The sequence below is a fragment of the Narcine bancroftii genome, chromosome 6 (assembly GCF_036971445.1).
Source record: "Narcine bancroftii isolate sNarBan1 chromosome 6, sNarBan1.hap1, whole genome shotgun sequence".
Classification (NCBI taxonomy): domain Eukaryota; kingdom Metazoa; phylum Chordata; class Chondrichthyes; order Torpediniformes; family Narcinidae; genus Narcine; species Narcine bancroftii.
Window position 1 is genome coordinate 48,246,906 of NC_091474.1, and position 14,098 is coordinate 48,261,003.

At 42.8% G+C, this 14,098-nt stretch overlaps 1 protein-coding gene across 15 annotated transcripts in view; it reads left to right on the forward strand.

The window, feature by feature from the left end:
- LOC138736062 (protein CASP-like) overlaps positions 1 to 14,098 on the forward strand; it is a 525,702-nt gene that overhangs the window by 229,820 nt on the left and 281,784 nt on the right. For all 15 annotated transcript variants that reach the window (XM_069884929.1, XM_069884921.1, XM_069884920.1 and 12 more), the window contains 2 exons: positions 2,493 to 2,569; positions 8,536 to 8,602. In XM_069884929.1, coding sequence (XP_069741030.1) covers positions 2,493 to 2,569; positions 8,536 to 8,602 — 144 coding nt within the window. The remainder of the gene's footprint in view (positions 1 to 2,492; positions 2,570 to 8,535; positions 8,603 to 14,098) is intronic.

Consider the following 14,098-nt stretch of genomic DNA (forward strand, 5'->3'; position numbering starts at 1 on the left):
TACTTGTCAAGACTTTCTCATGCCCCCTTCGAGATGATCCGAGTCCTTTCTTAAATTGCTTCCTATTGACCAGATTCATTACCCAGTAGTAATCCAGTATGGCCTCTCCTCTTGTCGCCTGGTCCATATTTGACAGGAATACTTCTTGGACACACCTGACAAATTCTGCCCTATTTATCCCTCTTGCAGTCAGGAGGTGCCAGTCAATGCTAGGGAAGTTGAAATCCCTCATGTAAGGACCCTGTAATTTCTGTACCATTCTAAAACCTACCGACTTTCCAGTTCCTCAGTGACCTGGGGCTATTTGTGGGCCTATAGATTACTCCCAGTACAGTGATTGCTTCTTTTCTATTTCTGACTTCCACTTACACTGACTCAGTAGAGACTCCTTCTGCAGCGTCCTCCCTTCCTGGAGCTGTGATACTATCCCCCCCCTCTTACCTCCCATCCTATTTCTTTTAAACCACTGAAACCCAGTACCTGTATCAACCAATCCTGGCCCTTCCATCAGCCATGTCTTGGTAACAGCCACAACATCATAGTTCCACGTACTGATTCATGCTCCAAGTTCATCCCCTTTATTCCTAATACTCCTTACATTGAAATGGGCACAGTTCAAACCTTCCAACTGACTACATTGATGCTTATTCCCTGCCCGTCCTTCCTCACAAACCCACAACACATGTATCATCTTTCCACTTTCTCCCCTATTCTCTGCCCTCACATTCTGGTTCCCATTGCCCCAGCCAAACTAGTTCAGACCCTCCCCAACAGCTCCATGAAACCTGGTCACCAGGATATTGGTCACTCTCCAGATCAGGTGCAGCCTGACCTTTTTCTACAGAATCAGATCTTAATGATCCACGAATCTGAACCCGTGACCCCTGAACCAACTCTTCAGCCATGCATTGATTTGCCACATCCTCCTGTTCCTACCCTTACTGGCATGTGGCATAGGCAGCAATCCTGAGATTCCTACCTTTGAGGTCTTGCTTTTCAACATTCCCTCTTTAGGACTTCATCCCTGCTCCTGTCATCTATGTCATTGGTACCCACATGGACCAAGAATTCTGGCTGTTCTCCCTCTAGTTTAAGAATGTTGTGGACTCAATCAGTGACGCCCCTAACCCTGGCATTTGGGAGGTAACATACCATCTGAGAGTCTCAATCTCTTGTTCACATAACCTCCTATCTGTTCCCCTAAGTTTCAAATCCCCAATCACTATCGCTCTTCTCTTCTCCCCACTTCCCTTCTGTGCCAAAGGGCCAGACTTTGTGTCAGAGGCCTCACTATTACTACTTGTCCCTGGTAGATCATTTCTCCCCTCTCCCCCCCAAAAACAGTATCCAAACTGTATATTTATTGCTGAGGGGAACAACCGCAGTTGTGCTCTGCATTGTCTGCCTTTACCCCTTCCCTCTCCTAACAATTAAACAGCTTTTTGCCTCCTGACTTTTGATGGTGATTGTTTCCCTGAATCTCCTGTTTATCACTGCCTCTGCCTCCCTAACTTGGTATGTGAGGAGCTGCACCTGGATGCACCTCCTGCAGGTGTAGTCATCAGGGAAATATGCTTTCTCAGACTTCCCACATCCTGCATTCGGTGTATTCGACTTCCGTAGCTGCCATCTCCATTACCTATACTTTGTTCAGATGCAAAAATCTTACCTTACTGTGCCTTACTTGTAAGAAGCACATCCTCAGCCTCTGCTCTATACTGGGCTATCTTACATACTGGCCGCTCCGATTGAGCTTCCCCTTTTTTTATTGGCTACAGCTAATCATGCTAGGCCTTTTAAAACCTTCTGCACTCCTGCAGTTGCGCACCTTCGCAGTCCCTGATGGGATCAAAAAGAGCACCTACACTCACTCATCTCCTGAGTGTCACCACAAGTAACAATTTACAGCAGCTATTTAACACACATTTTCTTTGGACATGGGAGAACAACAGAGCCCTGATTAGGGTTGCATGGTTGGCGTAGCAGCTAGCACAACGCCTTGACAGAGCCAGCGACCGGGACTGGAGTGGGGTTCAAATTCCACATTGTCTGTAAGGAGTTTGTACGTTCTCCCCATGTCTGTGCAAATTTTCTCCAGGGGCTCCAGTTTCCTCCCACCTTTCAAAAACATACTGGGTGTAGGTTAATGAGCTGTAAATTGGACAGCACATTCCTGTAGGACTGAATTGACCTGCTACAGGTCAATTGTCTAAACAAAGAAGGGATTAGAGAGCAAAAGCTCCTGTTTTGATGTGACCTTCTGTGGTAGTGAGAATCTAAATAACTTAAATTATCAACAGTTTGAAATTTAGCCATTGGCAAAAAAAAATGATTAAAAAAAAGTGGTTTAAAAAAATCTAGAATATGTTTTTCAACAAAGACAGAACAAGGAGAATATGAGTATCACAGGATGGCTGGTTGAAGCCGTGCGTGTTCTCATATCTTTGCTGTAGTTTTCATTATGTCAATTAGTGATTTAATTTATCCTGCAGGAAACTTCAGGAGACTCAGACATCCTTGGCCTCCAAATTTGAGGAAGCTGATCACAAAGTCCAGGCTTTGCAGTCAGGTAATTAGTTGACTTTGATTATGTCGTTTTGTGGTTTCAACATTTTTACATGTTGTGTATATACGCTGTACTGTGATATTTTCTGCCACAAGTCTCTGAGAATGAACGAATGCAGGTTCCCAAAGCTCTGTGCACTGTCCCTCAGATGGCTTTGTGAGGATAGTTCATTCATTTGTTGTCCTGTTTTTTTCTGTTGCCATCTGGTTTCTTGTATTTGTGTCAGGGAGTCCTTCACACCATTTTCTCCCTCAGTACCTACCCCTGTGACCTCATGAACTGCTGCACTTGTACCTACACTGCTTCTCTCACCACTACTCAGAGCACCAAACAACAATACTTGTGAATCTGCAGGGATCATTTACTGCACCGGGGGTTTCCCAATGTGGTCTCCTCAGCATCGGTGGGGGTGGTCGCAGACTAGGACATCTCCGATCTGTTAACTGCAACAGCAAGGATCTCCCAGTGGCTAATCAATTTGATTTCACACCCCATTGCCACACTGATATGTCTGTCCATGACCTCATATGCTGTCAAGTTGACACCAAATATAAATTGGAGGAACAACATATAATATTCCATCTTGGTAATCTCCAACCAGAAGGCATCAATATTGATTTTTCTAAATTCCATTAACACCCCTCCCCTGGTCTCTCTCTTTCTCTCATCTGTTTGTCTTTCTTCGACCAGCTCCTCACCATCTTCCTTCCTTCTCCTATCAAAAAGCTACCCTTTACAACCCTCTGCCTTCTCCCCCATCACCTCTCAGCTTTCCCTTCTACCCTCTCAACTGTATCCACGTATAACCTCTTGCCTGCTAGCCTGTGTTCCTCCCCTCACCCCTCCTTTTTATTCAAGTGTCTGTCTGAATTTTGGCTCTCCAGAAGGGCTCAGATGCTACATGGCCTACTGAGTTTCTCCAGCACGTTTGTACCTCATACTTGACCCTAGCATCCGCATAATTTCGTGTTTACCTGCTATTTGCTGGATTGAAAGGAAAATGCAAAAAATGGATCCTAAAGGGTGTTGGCTGGTCAGTTAATTTTCCCTGTTCATACATAGCTGCAGAAATAGGCTATTCAGCCCATCAAGTTTGAAAGACAAAGGAGGAAAAACCCAACACCCCACCCCAACCAACCAATTTTCCCTTGCAACCGCTGCAACCCTGTCTGCCTATCCCGCATCGGACTTGTCAGCCACAAACGAGCCTGCAGCTGACGTGGACTTTACCCCTCCATAAATCTTCGTCCGCGAAGCCAAGCCAAAGAAAGATCCATTCTCCTACTTAGCCTCACTGCCCGACCTTCTGCTCATAACGTTTGATATCTTGGCTGATTGGGAACCTACACAACTAACTGGCAACAAATTCCACAGATTTATCATCCTCTGGCTGAAGGAATTCCTCCACATCTCTGTCCTAAGCTGACACCCATCAATTCTGAAGTTGTGCCCTCTTGTCCTCCACACTGCCACTTTAACCCAGTAATAAACCACCAATCTATGGTTAATGTGCCTGTATGAACGCTCATAAAATGTCACGCAGGTGTTAGATCGCCCTAGAGATGAACCGCCGAGGGAGGTTGCATCACCTCTGATTCGTTTTGAATCGGCGTACCGGTGTGAAAGGGGCAGGGGTTATGCAGAATGTCACTGTTAGAAGATAGGCGCCCCTTGGCTCTGGGATGTGGAGTGGTGAGTGTGAAAGGGTGCAGAGAACCAGTTAATATCGGTCCAGTGTAAACGGCAAAAACACTATTTTGAACCAGTTTGTTGAACTGCCAATTTACTGTTTAGCTAATGTGAAAAGGGCTCTAGACTCTTCCACCATGGGAAACAACCTTTCAACATCCACTCTGTCCATGCTTTTCAAACATATGAAATGATTCAATGAGATCCACCACCCCCCCCCCCCCCCACCATTCTCATAAATTCCAACGAATACAGGCCGAGCTGTCAAATTCTCCACATATGATAACCCTTTCATTCCCAGAACCTTCTTGTGAACCTCCTCTGAACTCTCCAATATCAACACATCATTTCTTAAAATGAGGAATCCAAAACAATTCACAATACTCCGTGAGGTTTCACCAGTGCCTTATAAAGCCTTAATATCACATCCCTGCTCATATATTCTATTCCTCTTGAAATGAATGCCAGTATTGCACTTGCCTTCTTCACCACTGTCTCAACATTCAGTTTTACCTTCAGGATATTCTGCACGAAGACTCTGAGGTCCCTTTGCATCTGGGTATTTTCAATTTTCTCCTCATTTATTTTATCTACCAAAATGCATGACAGTACACTTTCTGACATTTTATTTCATTTGCCACTTCATGCGCATTTTCCTATTCTGTCCAAGACATTCTGCACCCTCCCTGTTTCTAAGGGCTGTGTGCTCAGCCTGTTCCTGTTTACGCAACTGACCAACGACTGCATCACCAGATCCAGCTCTAACAGTGTTATCAAGTTTGCAGATGATACAACAGTTGTTTTCCTCATCAGCAAAAACAATGAGTCACACTGCAGAGAAGAGGTGGAAAATCTTGTGAAATGGTACGAGTCTCAATGTGGACAAGATGAAGGAAATGATCATGGACTTCAGGAGGATCAGGAATTGACACCCTCCACTACATATCAATGACTGAAGTAGAGAGTACCAAGTTCCTTGGAGATCACTTAACTATTGATATATCATGGACGTGCATCTCCTCACTTTTTAGGAAGGTGCAACAGTAACTGCACTTCCTGAGAAGACCAACCACCAAGATGTCAAACTTCTAGAGGAGCTCTATTGAAAGTGTCCTGGCCGGCTGCATCACAGTGTGGTGTGGTTGCTGCAGAGAAATGGAACAGAGGTTCATTTATTTAGTTCCTCTGCCATCTTCTTGTCTCCCATTGGACCTTTATCTACTCTCATCTCTGTTTTGCTCTTTATATACTTGAAGAATATTTTTGTATCCTCCTTGGCTGGCTGACTTTTATGGTTCATCTTTTCCCTTCATATGAGTTTATTGTCACCTTCTGCAAGTTTTAAAAAACTTCCAAATCCTCTATCTGCTCATTAATTTTTGCTTCCTTGTATGCCTTCTCTTTCGATTTCACGTTGGCTTTGACTTCCCTTGTCAGCCACAGTTGTGACAATTTCCCATTTGAATGTTTCCTCTTTTTTCGGTATTTATTTATCCTGCACTTCCTTATCTCTTGCAGAAACTCCATCCATTGCTGCTCTGCCATCTTCCCCACTAAGTGCCACCTTCCAATCTATTTTGACCTCATCCTGGTTTTTCCAATCTCCCCTGACCCTTGATACCCTGACTATTCTGATACCTATCAATCTCTGTCCGAAATACACCCAATGACTTGGTCAGCTACCCATGGTAGCAAATTCCAGAGGTTTACCATACTCTGGCTAAAGAAATTCCTCTGCATCTCTGTTTTAAATAGGAGCCCTTTAATCTAAAATTTCATTTAATTTTAATTTAGGCATGCAGCACAGTAACAAGTCCAAATGTCCCATGAGCAAGATGCCCAAATACACAAATACAACCCTTGTAGATCTTTAAGGGTAGGAAGAAACTGAAGGAAACCCAAGCAGATACGGGGAAAACATTCAATGGCCTTACAAACAGTGCCAGATTCGAACTCTGGTCACAGGCATTTTAACAGCATTGTGCTAACTGCTAAGCTAATTGTGCCATCTTGAAGTTGGATCCTCTTGTCCTAGACTCCCCTACCCTGAGGAAAAAAAACTTTGTCACATCTACTCTGTTCAGGCCTTTCAACATTCAAAATGCTTCCATAAGTCCCCCCTTATTCTTCCAAACTTTGAGTCCAGTCTAAGAGCCATCAAATGTTCTTCATATTCTAATCCTTTCACTCCAGTAATAATTCTTGTGAATCTTCTCTGAACCCTCTCCAATGCTAGTATATGATATCTTAAAAACTGTACTCTGAACTCACCGGTGCCTTATAAAGCTTCAACATCACATCTCTGGTCCTGCATCCTATATCTCTAGATGTGAGTGCCTGAACTCACCAGTGCCTTATAAAGCTTCAACATCACATCTCTGGTCCTGCATCCTATATCTCTAGATGTGAGTGCCAACATTCTATTCACCTTCTTCACCAGATTCGACCTGGAGATTAACCTCTGGACTCCCCGGTCCCTTTTTACCTCCGAATTTTGAATTTTATCCCCATCCAAATAATAATCTGGTCCTTCATCCTTCTACCAAAGTGCATAACCATACACTTCCCAACATTATATTTAATTTGCCACTCTTTGCCATTCTCCTAATCTGTCTACGTCCTTCTGCAGCCTCTGTGTTTCCTCTACACTACCTGCTCCTCCACCTACCTTTGTATCATCTGTAAACTTAGCCACAAAGCCATTTATTCTGCAATCCAAATTATTAGCATACAGTGTAAAAAGAAGTGGCCCCAACACTGACCCCTGTGAGACAGGGGTAACCGGTAGCCAACCAATATAGGATCCCTTTATTCCTACTCTCCCTTTCCTGCCAATCAGCCAATGCTCTATCCATGCTAGTATATTTCCTGTAACCATGAACTCTCATTTTGTTAAGCAGCCTCATGTGCAGCACCTTGTCATCAGCGAGAAGGTGCTGCACGAGGCTGTTTAAGGGAGAATTTCATTTTGTATTAGACCATCTTCTACTTAACAATGGCAGTGAGGTGGAAGTGAAGACTTTCATGTTTCAATGTGGTTTCAAGAGGAGCAAATGATCTTCCAAGGAATAGAATGGGACAAGTATAGATGGGGACATGAAGGTTGAGAGGTCTAGGGGGCCTCAGGACTTCTTTCTGTGCCCTATGTCTCAATGATCCCAAGATGGAGTATAATCTATTTTCCCAATGCAACTTCAGGATTAAAGGGGAATAATTCACAAATCTGGGGACTACATTCATCTTTATTATTGTTAAGTTGATCATTTATAAAACAAAATCATTTAAGATTAAGTTCTGTTGTTTAATATAATGTTTTGCTTTATTTTGATTGATTTTGTTTCATGTTTGGAAAGTTAACAAGAAGGTTTGATGAGGGTAGTGTGTTTTCCATGGTCTACCTAGGTTTATACTGTGACTGACACAGTGATATGAAGCAAACAAAAATTGTTGGTGATGTCCCGATGATTGGGAATTATCAATTAGAATACCACACAAGGAACAGTGCTCAGTCCTATGTTTTGTTTTATATATAAATATAATGTAGATCTGAAAATAGGGGGCATGATAGACTGAAATTCACCGAATAAAGAAGTTTGTAGTTGGAAAAAATATTGGTTGTTGGTTTGAGAATGAGAAGAAATTCTCTGGACTGAAGGAAGTTATAGATGGGCTTGTTAGTTGGATAGTTAAGTGACAAATTAATTAGTGTTTATGATTTGGGGAGGTACAGTCAGACAACGATATGACACCAAAGGTATGGAGGAAGAGAAGAATCCCATGTTGGTAGGAGATTTGGAGGAGCTGGGATAAAATGAAACTATTTCCCTCAGCAGGAATCACAAACCAGGAGGCATAGAGTTCATTTAGTTGGCAGAAGAGTCAGAGGGAGATAGGAAATTATTTTTATTCAGGAAGTGGTGTAAGTATGCAACGGCCCGAAAGGGTGGCAAAGGCAGGAACCCTCTCATCAAACTTGCAGTAAAATGTTCTGGAAGAACATGACCTGCAGGACTCTGGGCACAAACATGTTTGGCCAAACAATCTCCTGCACCATGAATTTTCTGCCACCCAACTTTTCTATTGGTTTGGTATTTCATTATGGACCCAGGTACTCCTTCACATGAAGAAGGACTTCTCCACATCTACTAAATGCTTACATATACCTGGAACAGAATCACACTGGAAACATGTCTTCAAATCGCCGGATTTATTAAAATTTTAACTGTAAAATCAGTTGGAAAATACTCTTTGAACCTCTCTAAAGTATTTTTCCTTTGCAGCCTTGGAATCAACTCAGGCAGAGCTTTTTGATATGAAAACAAAATATGATGAAGAATCAACTGCCAAGTAAGTTTCCAAAATTACAAAGGAAGGGAATGCAGATGGTGTGTGTGATACATTAGCTAATGTGCTGAAAAGATGTAGGAGCATTGCCAGAAGATGGTTGTGAAGCAAACAGTGGATTGGCTTATTTTTGCATCTCTGTGTCCAGTTGAATAGGCTAATTTTGCCTTTGACATGATTGTGTTTGGAAAAGTCATTTAAGAATCTTTGGATACTTTATCCATGGCAGTTTGTATTCCTGAAATGCTTTTCTGCGTACTTTATATTTGGTTGTTATTTTTCACATGTGTCTCTTGTGATAGTTGAAATTTGTCATTTGAGTTGTTTTTTTTTGATTAACTTTTGACCATAAGACAATAATAGATAGATGCAGAATTAGGCTATTTGGCCTATGAAGTCCACTCCACTTTTCCATTATGAGCTGATCTATTCTCCCACTCACCACCAAGCTTCTGTTGTCTCCGCATAACCTCTGACTATTCAGATGCCTATCAATCTCTGTTTTAAATACACCCAATGATCTGGTCTCCACTGCTGCCCATGGCAGCAAATTTTAGATGCTCACCACTCTCTAAAGAAATTCCTCCGCTTCTCTATTTTAAATGGATGCCCTTTAATCCTGAAGTTGTGCCCTCCACCATGGGAAACAACTTTGCCACATCTACTCTCTGTCCAGGCCTTTCAACATTCAAAATAGTTCTATGAGTCCTCATTTTTCTGATGTTCAAAGATACAGTCCAAAAGCCGTCAAACATTCCTCATATGCTAGTCCCTTCATTCTAGGAATCATTCTTGTAAATTACCTCTGAACTCTTTCTAATGCCAGCACATGCTTAAATAAAGCTCAAAATTTTACACTGCACTACAAGTGAGGCCTCACCAGTGCTTTATAATGCCTCAACATCACATCTCTCATCTTGTACAGTATACTATTCCTCAAGATGTGAATGCCACCATTGAATTTGCCTTCTTCACTATCTGGAGATTAACCTTTACAGTGTCCTGCACAAGGACTCCCAATTTCCTTTGCACCTCCAAATTTTGAGTTTTCTCCCCATCTAAATAATTGTCTGCCCTTTTATTTTCTGTACCAAGATGCATGACCAGACACTTTCCAATATTGTATTTCATTTGCCACTTCTTTACCCATTCTCCTAATCTAATTCCTCTACAGTATCTCTGTTTCCTTTTACTCTTACTATACTGAAAAAAAGCTTCCTTTCAGAGTTCATCTTTCCCTTCCAAATGGCCTTCTTAGTTGCCTTCTGTATGCTTTTCAAATCTTCCCAGTCCTCTATCTTCGCACTAAATTTTGGTTCCAGGTATGCCCTTTCGTTTGCCTTGACTTTGGCTTTAACTTCTCTTGACAGCCATAGTGTGTCATTTTTCCATTCAAATATTTCTTATTTTTTTGGAATATACCTGTCCTGCACTTTCCTTATTTCTCGCAGGAACTCCAGCTCGTGCGATTTTCCAATGAACTTTTGCCAGTTCCTCTCTCGTACCTCTGTATTCCCCTTTGCTGCACTTGTATACTTACGTGCCTGCCTGTCCCGCATCGGACTTGTCAGTCACCAACGAGTCTGCAGCAGACGTGGACACACCCCTCCGTATATCTTCGTCCGCGAGGCCAAGCCAAAGAGAGAGAGATACTGACGCCTCTGATTGTGGTTTCTCATCTGAAACTGCAGGGCGAATTCGATCATATTATGATGACTGTCTCCAAGGGCTCCCTTACTTTCATCAACTCGAGTTCATTACACGCAAAACCCAATCCAGAATTACCATTACCATGGTCGGTTCAGCCAAAAGCTGTTCTCAGAAGCCATCTCTTGGGAATTCTTCAGATTCTCTCTCCTGAGATCCAGAACCAGCCTGGTTTTCCCAATCGAAATGCATGCTAAAATTCCCCATAAAAACCATAACATTCTCCTTCTGACACACCTTTTCTATTTGCTGTAGTAATTGGTTATCCACATCCTGGCTACTGTTTGAGGTATGTATATAACAGTGTATTTTTACCCTTGCCATTTCTTAATTCAACCCTCAACGATTTTATATCTTCTGATTCTTGTCACCCTGTCACCCACTTTCTAATGATGTAATGTTGCTCCTTACCAACAGAGTTACGCCATCCCCCTTGCTTACCTGCCTATGCTTTCTACACACAGTGTATCATTGGACATTCAGCTCCCAAAGACATCCATCCTTTAGCCATGACTCCATGATGGCCACAACATTTTACCCACCGATCTATAGCTGTACTACAAGGACCTCCACTTTATGTAATGACATGCAGCATAAGAAATACAAAATCTTTAGCCCTGTATGTATCATTATATTTTATTCTGTGCCCTTGTTGTTTTGCATTGCTGCAATGTTGCTCTCTGCCTGTCCTTACGCACAAACTCCCTACCAACAGTCTCCCAAGTTTTCCAATAGCCTCTCCTCTGCCTCTTCATTTTGGTTCTCCTGCTGATCCAGTTTAAATTCCCACCATCTCCCCACACCCCCACATCAGCATAAACAAACCTCCCTACCAGGAAGTTGGTTTCCCTCTGGTTTCGTGCAACCCATCCCACTTGTACAAGTCCCACTTCCCCAGAAAAGGTTCCAATGATCCAAGAACTTGAAATCCTTCCCTCTGCACCATCTCCTCAGCCACACATTTGTCTCCACTATCTTCCCTAGTTCGTGGCACCAGGAATAATCCAGAGATTACCATTTTGGAGGTCCTACTTTTCAACCTCTTTCCTAATTCCCTAAACTTACTTTGTAGGACCTCTACCCCACTCCTGCTGATGTCATTGGAACCAATATGTACCATGAATTCTGGCTGCTCACCCTCCCCATTAAGAATATGCTGCACCCACTCAGAGACATCCTGGACCCAAGCACCCAGGAGGGAACACACTATCCTGGAGTCTCCTTTGTGGTCACAGAATATCTTATTTATTCCCCTCACTATTGAGTACTATTGCTCTTCTTGAGTTCACCCTTCCCTTCTGAGGCTCAAAAATGACCATAATGCAAGGTCTGGCCACCTTGCCCAGTTAGGTCATCCCCCCAGCAGTATCCCAAAGGTATACTTGTTGCTGAGGGGAATGGCCACAGGGGTGCTCTGCATTTATTGCCTATTCCCCTTTCTCCTCCTTACAGCAACCTAGTTACTGTCTTTTTCCTCTTACATGTGAGTGTCTCCTTATAGCTTTTGTCTATCACGTTCTCTGCATCCCAAATGATCCTAAGTGCACCCAACTCCAGCTCCAGTTCCCTAACATGGTCTGTACGGAGCTGCAGCTGAATGCACCTTTTGCAGGTGTAGTAATCAGGGACTCTCATGTTCTCACAGATTTCCCACATCTATAATTGGAGCATTCCACTACCCTAGCTTCCATCTCTACAACCTACTCTAGGTTAGTTAAGAAAAAGATCTTACCTGAACTTACCTGTAGCATGTCCTTAGCCTCTTTCCGAAACCTCTCAAGCAAAAGTCTCTAACTCTCCACTCCTACACTGGCCCTCTCACACAGTATAGAGCCACTCCATTTGAGCTTCTTTTATTTGCTACTGGCTCTGTCTGCACCAAAAGCCGCTCCACTTCCCTTTTAAACTCCTCTGAAACAAGATACAGCTCCCAGCACTCACCAGTTGCCAAGTCCTAACTCTGCTTTGTTCTGCTTTCCTTTAAAAATCTCCTGAAACAAAGTGCAGCTCTGGACATTTGTCAGTTACTGAGTCCTGGCTCTGGCTTTGGTGTGTGGATGTAATGGCAAGACCAAGATTTATTTTTCATCCTTGATTTCTGTTGATAAGGTGATGGTGAAGTCCCTTCTTGATCCCATTGTATTCTGACAGTGATGTTGGGTTGGGTGTCTCAGGATTGAGACCTATTACAATGGAGTAACAATGACATGCATAATCTCCAAACACTGTCTTCAGAACATAAGAAATAGGAGCAGGAGTCAGCCATCCGATCCGTCAAGCCTATTCCCTCATTCAATGGAATCGTGCCAGATCTGATGATAGGCTCATCTCCACCTTTTTTCGATATCTCTTGATTCCTTTCCTATGTAAAATTATATCCAACTTTGTTTTAAATTTTTTTACTGAGGTTGCCTCCACTGCTTCAATGGGTAGCGAATTCCACAGATTCACCACCCTCTGGGAAAAGCAGTTCCTCCTCATCTCTGTCCTAAATCTACTACCCTGAATCTTGTGGTTATGTTCTGGTCTCCCCTACCAATGGAAACAACTTACCTACCTCTATCTTATCTATACTTTTCATAATTTTATTTTCTATAATATCCCCTCTCTGTCTTCTAAATTCTAGTGAGTATGGTCCCAGATGACTCATTCTTTCCTAATAGGCTAACTCTGGAATCAACATGGTGAATTCCCTCTGCACCGCCTCCAAAGCCAGTACATCCTTCCTCAAGTCAGGAGACCTACAGTTCTCCAGATGTGATCTCACCAGTACTTTGTACAGTTGCAGCATAACTTCCCTGCTCTTAAATTCCATCCTTCCAGCAACGAAGCCCAACATTCCATTTGCCTTCTTGATAGCCTGCTGCACCTGCAAACCAACCTTTTGCATTCATGCCAAGCATTCCCAAGTCCTTCTGCATGGCAGTCTGCTGCAATCACTTCCCATTTAAATAATAATCTGATCTTCCATGTTTCCTCCCAAAGTGGATAACCTCCCATTTATCTACAATGTAGTCCATTTGACAGAACCTTGCCCACTTACTTAACCTATCTATATCTTTCTGTAGACTATATATCCTCTGTACAATTTTCCACTCAAATTAGTGTAATCAGCAAACAGATACACTGCACTCTGTCTGCTCTTCCAGATCATTTATGTTTATCGTGAACTGTTGCAGACCCAGCCCCGACCCCGTGACACCCCTCTCACCACTGATTGCCAACCAGTTCCCCTCTATCTACTGTGCTCATTATATCCTCAAAAAACTCCAGTAAGTTTATCAGACAGGACCTGCCTTTGCTGGATCCATGCTGGGTCTGCCTGATGGGTCCATTTCGTTCCAGATGCCTCATTGTTTCTTTTTTAATGATAACTTTAAGCATTTTCCCAACTACAGATGTTAGACTAACTGGCCTATAGTTCCCTGCCTTTTGCGTTCATCCTTTTTTGGAATAGAGGCATGATATTTGTTTTCCAATCCACTGGGACCTGCCCAGAGTCCAGAGAATTTTGGTAAATTATCACCAAAATCTCGACTATAACTTCTGCCATTTCTTTTAGTACCCTGGGATGCGTTCCATCAGGACCAGGGGATATCTATCTTTAGACCCTCTAGTTTTCTGTGTACTACCTCTTTGATGAGAGCCATTGCATCCAGGACCTCACCTCTGTGTCCTCCACCTTGAAGACTGAAATAAAATAGTAATTCAAAGCATCAGCCATTTCCTCGTTACCCAATATTAATTCCCATTTTTCACCTTCCAAGGGACCATCCTTCACTTTAGCCACCC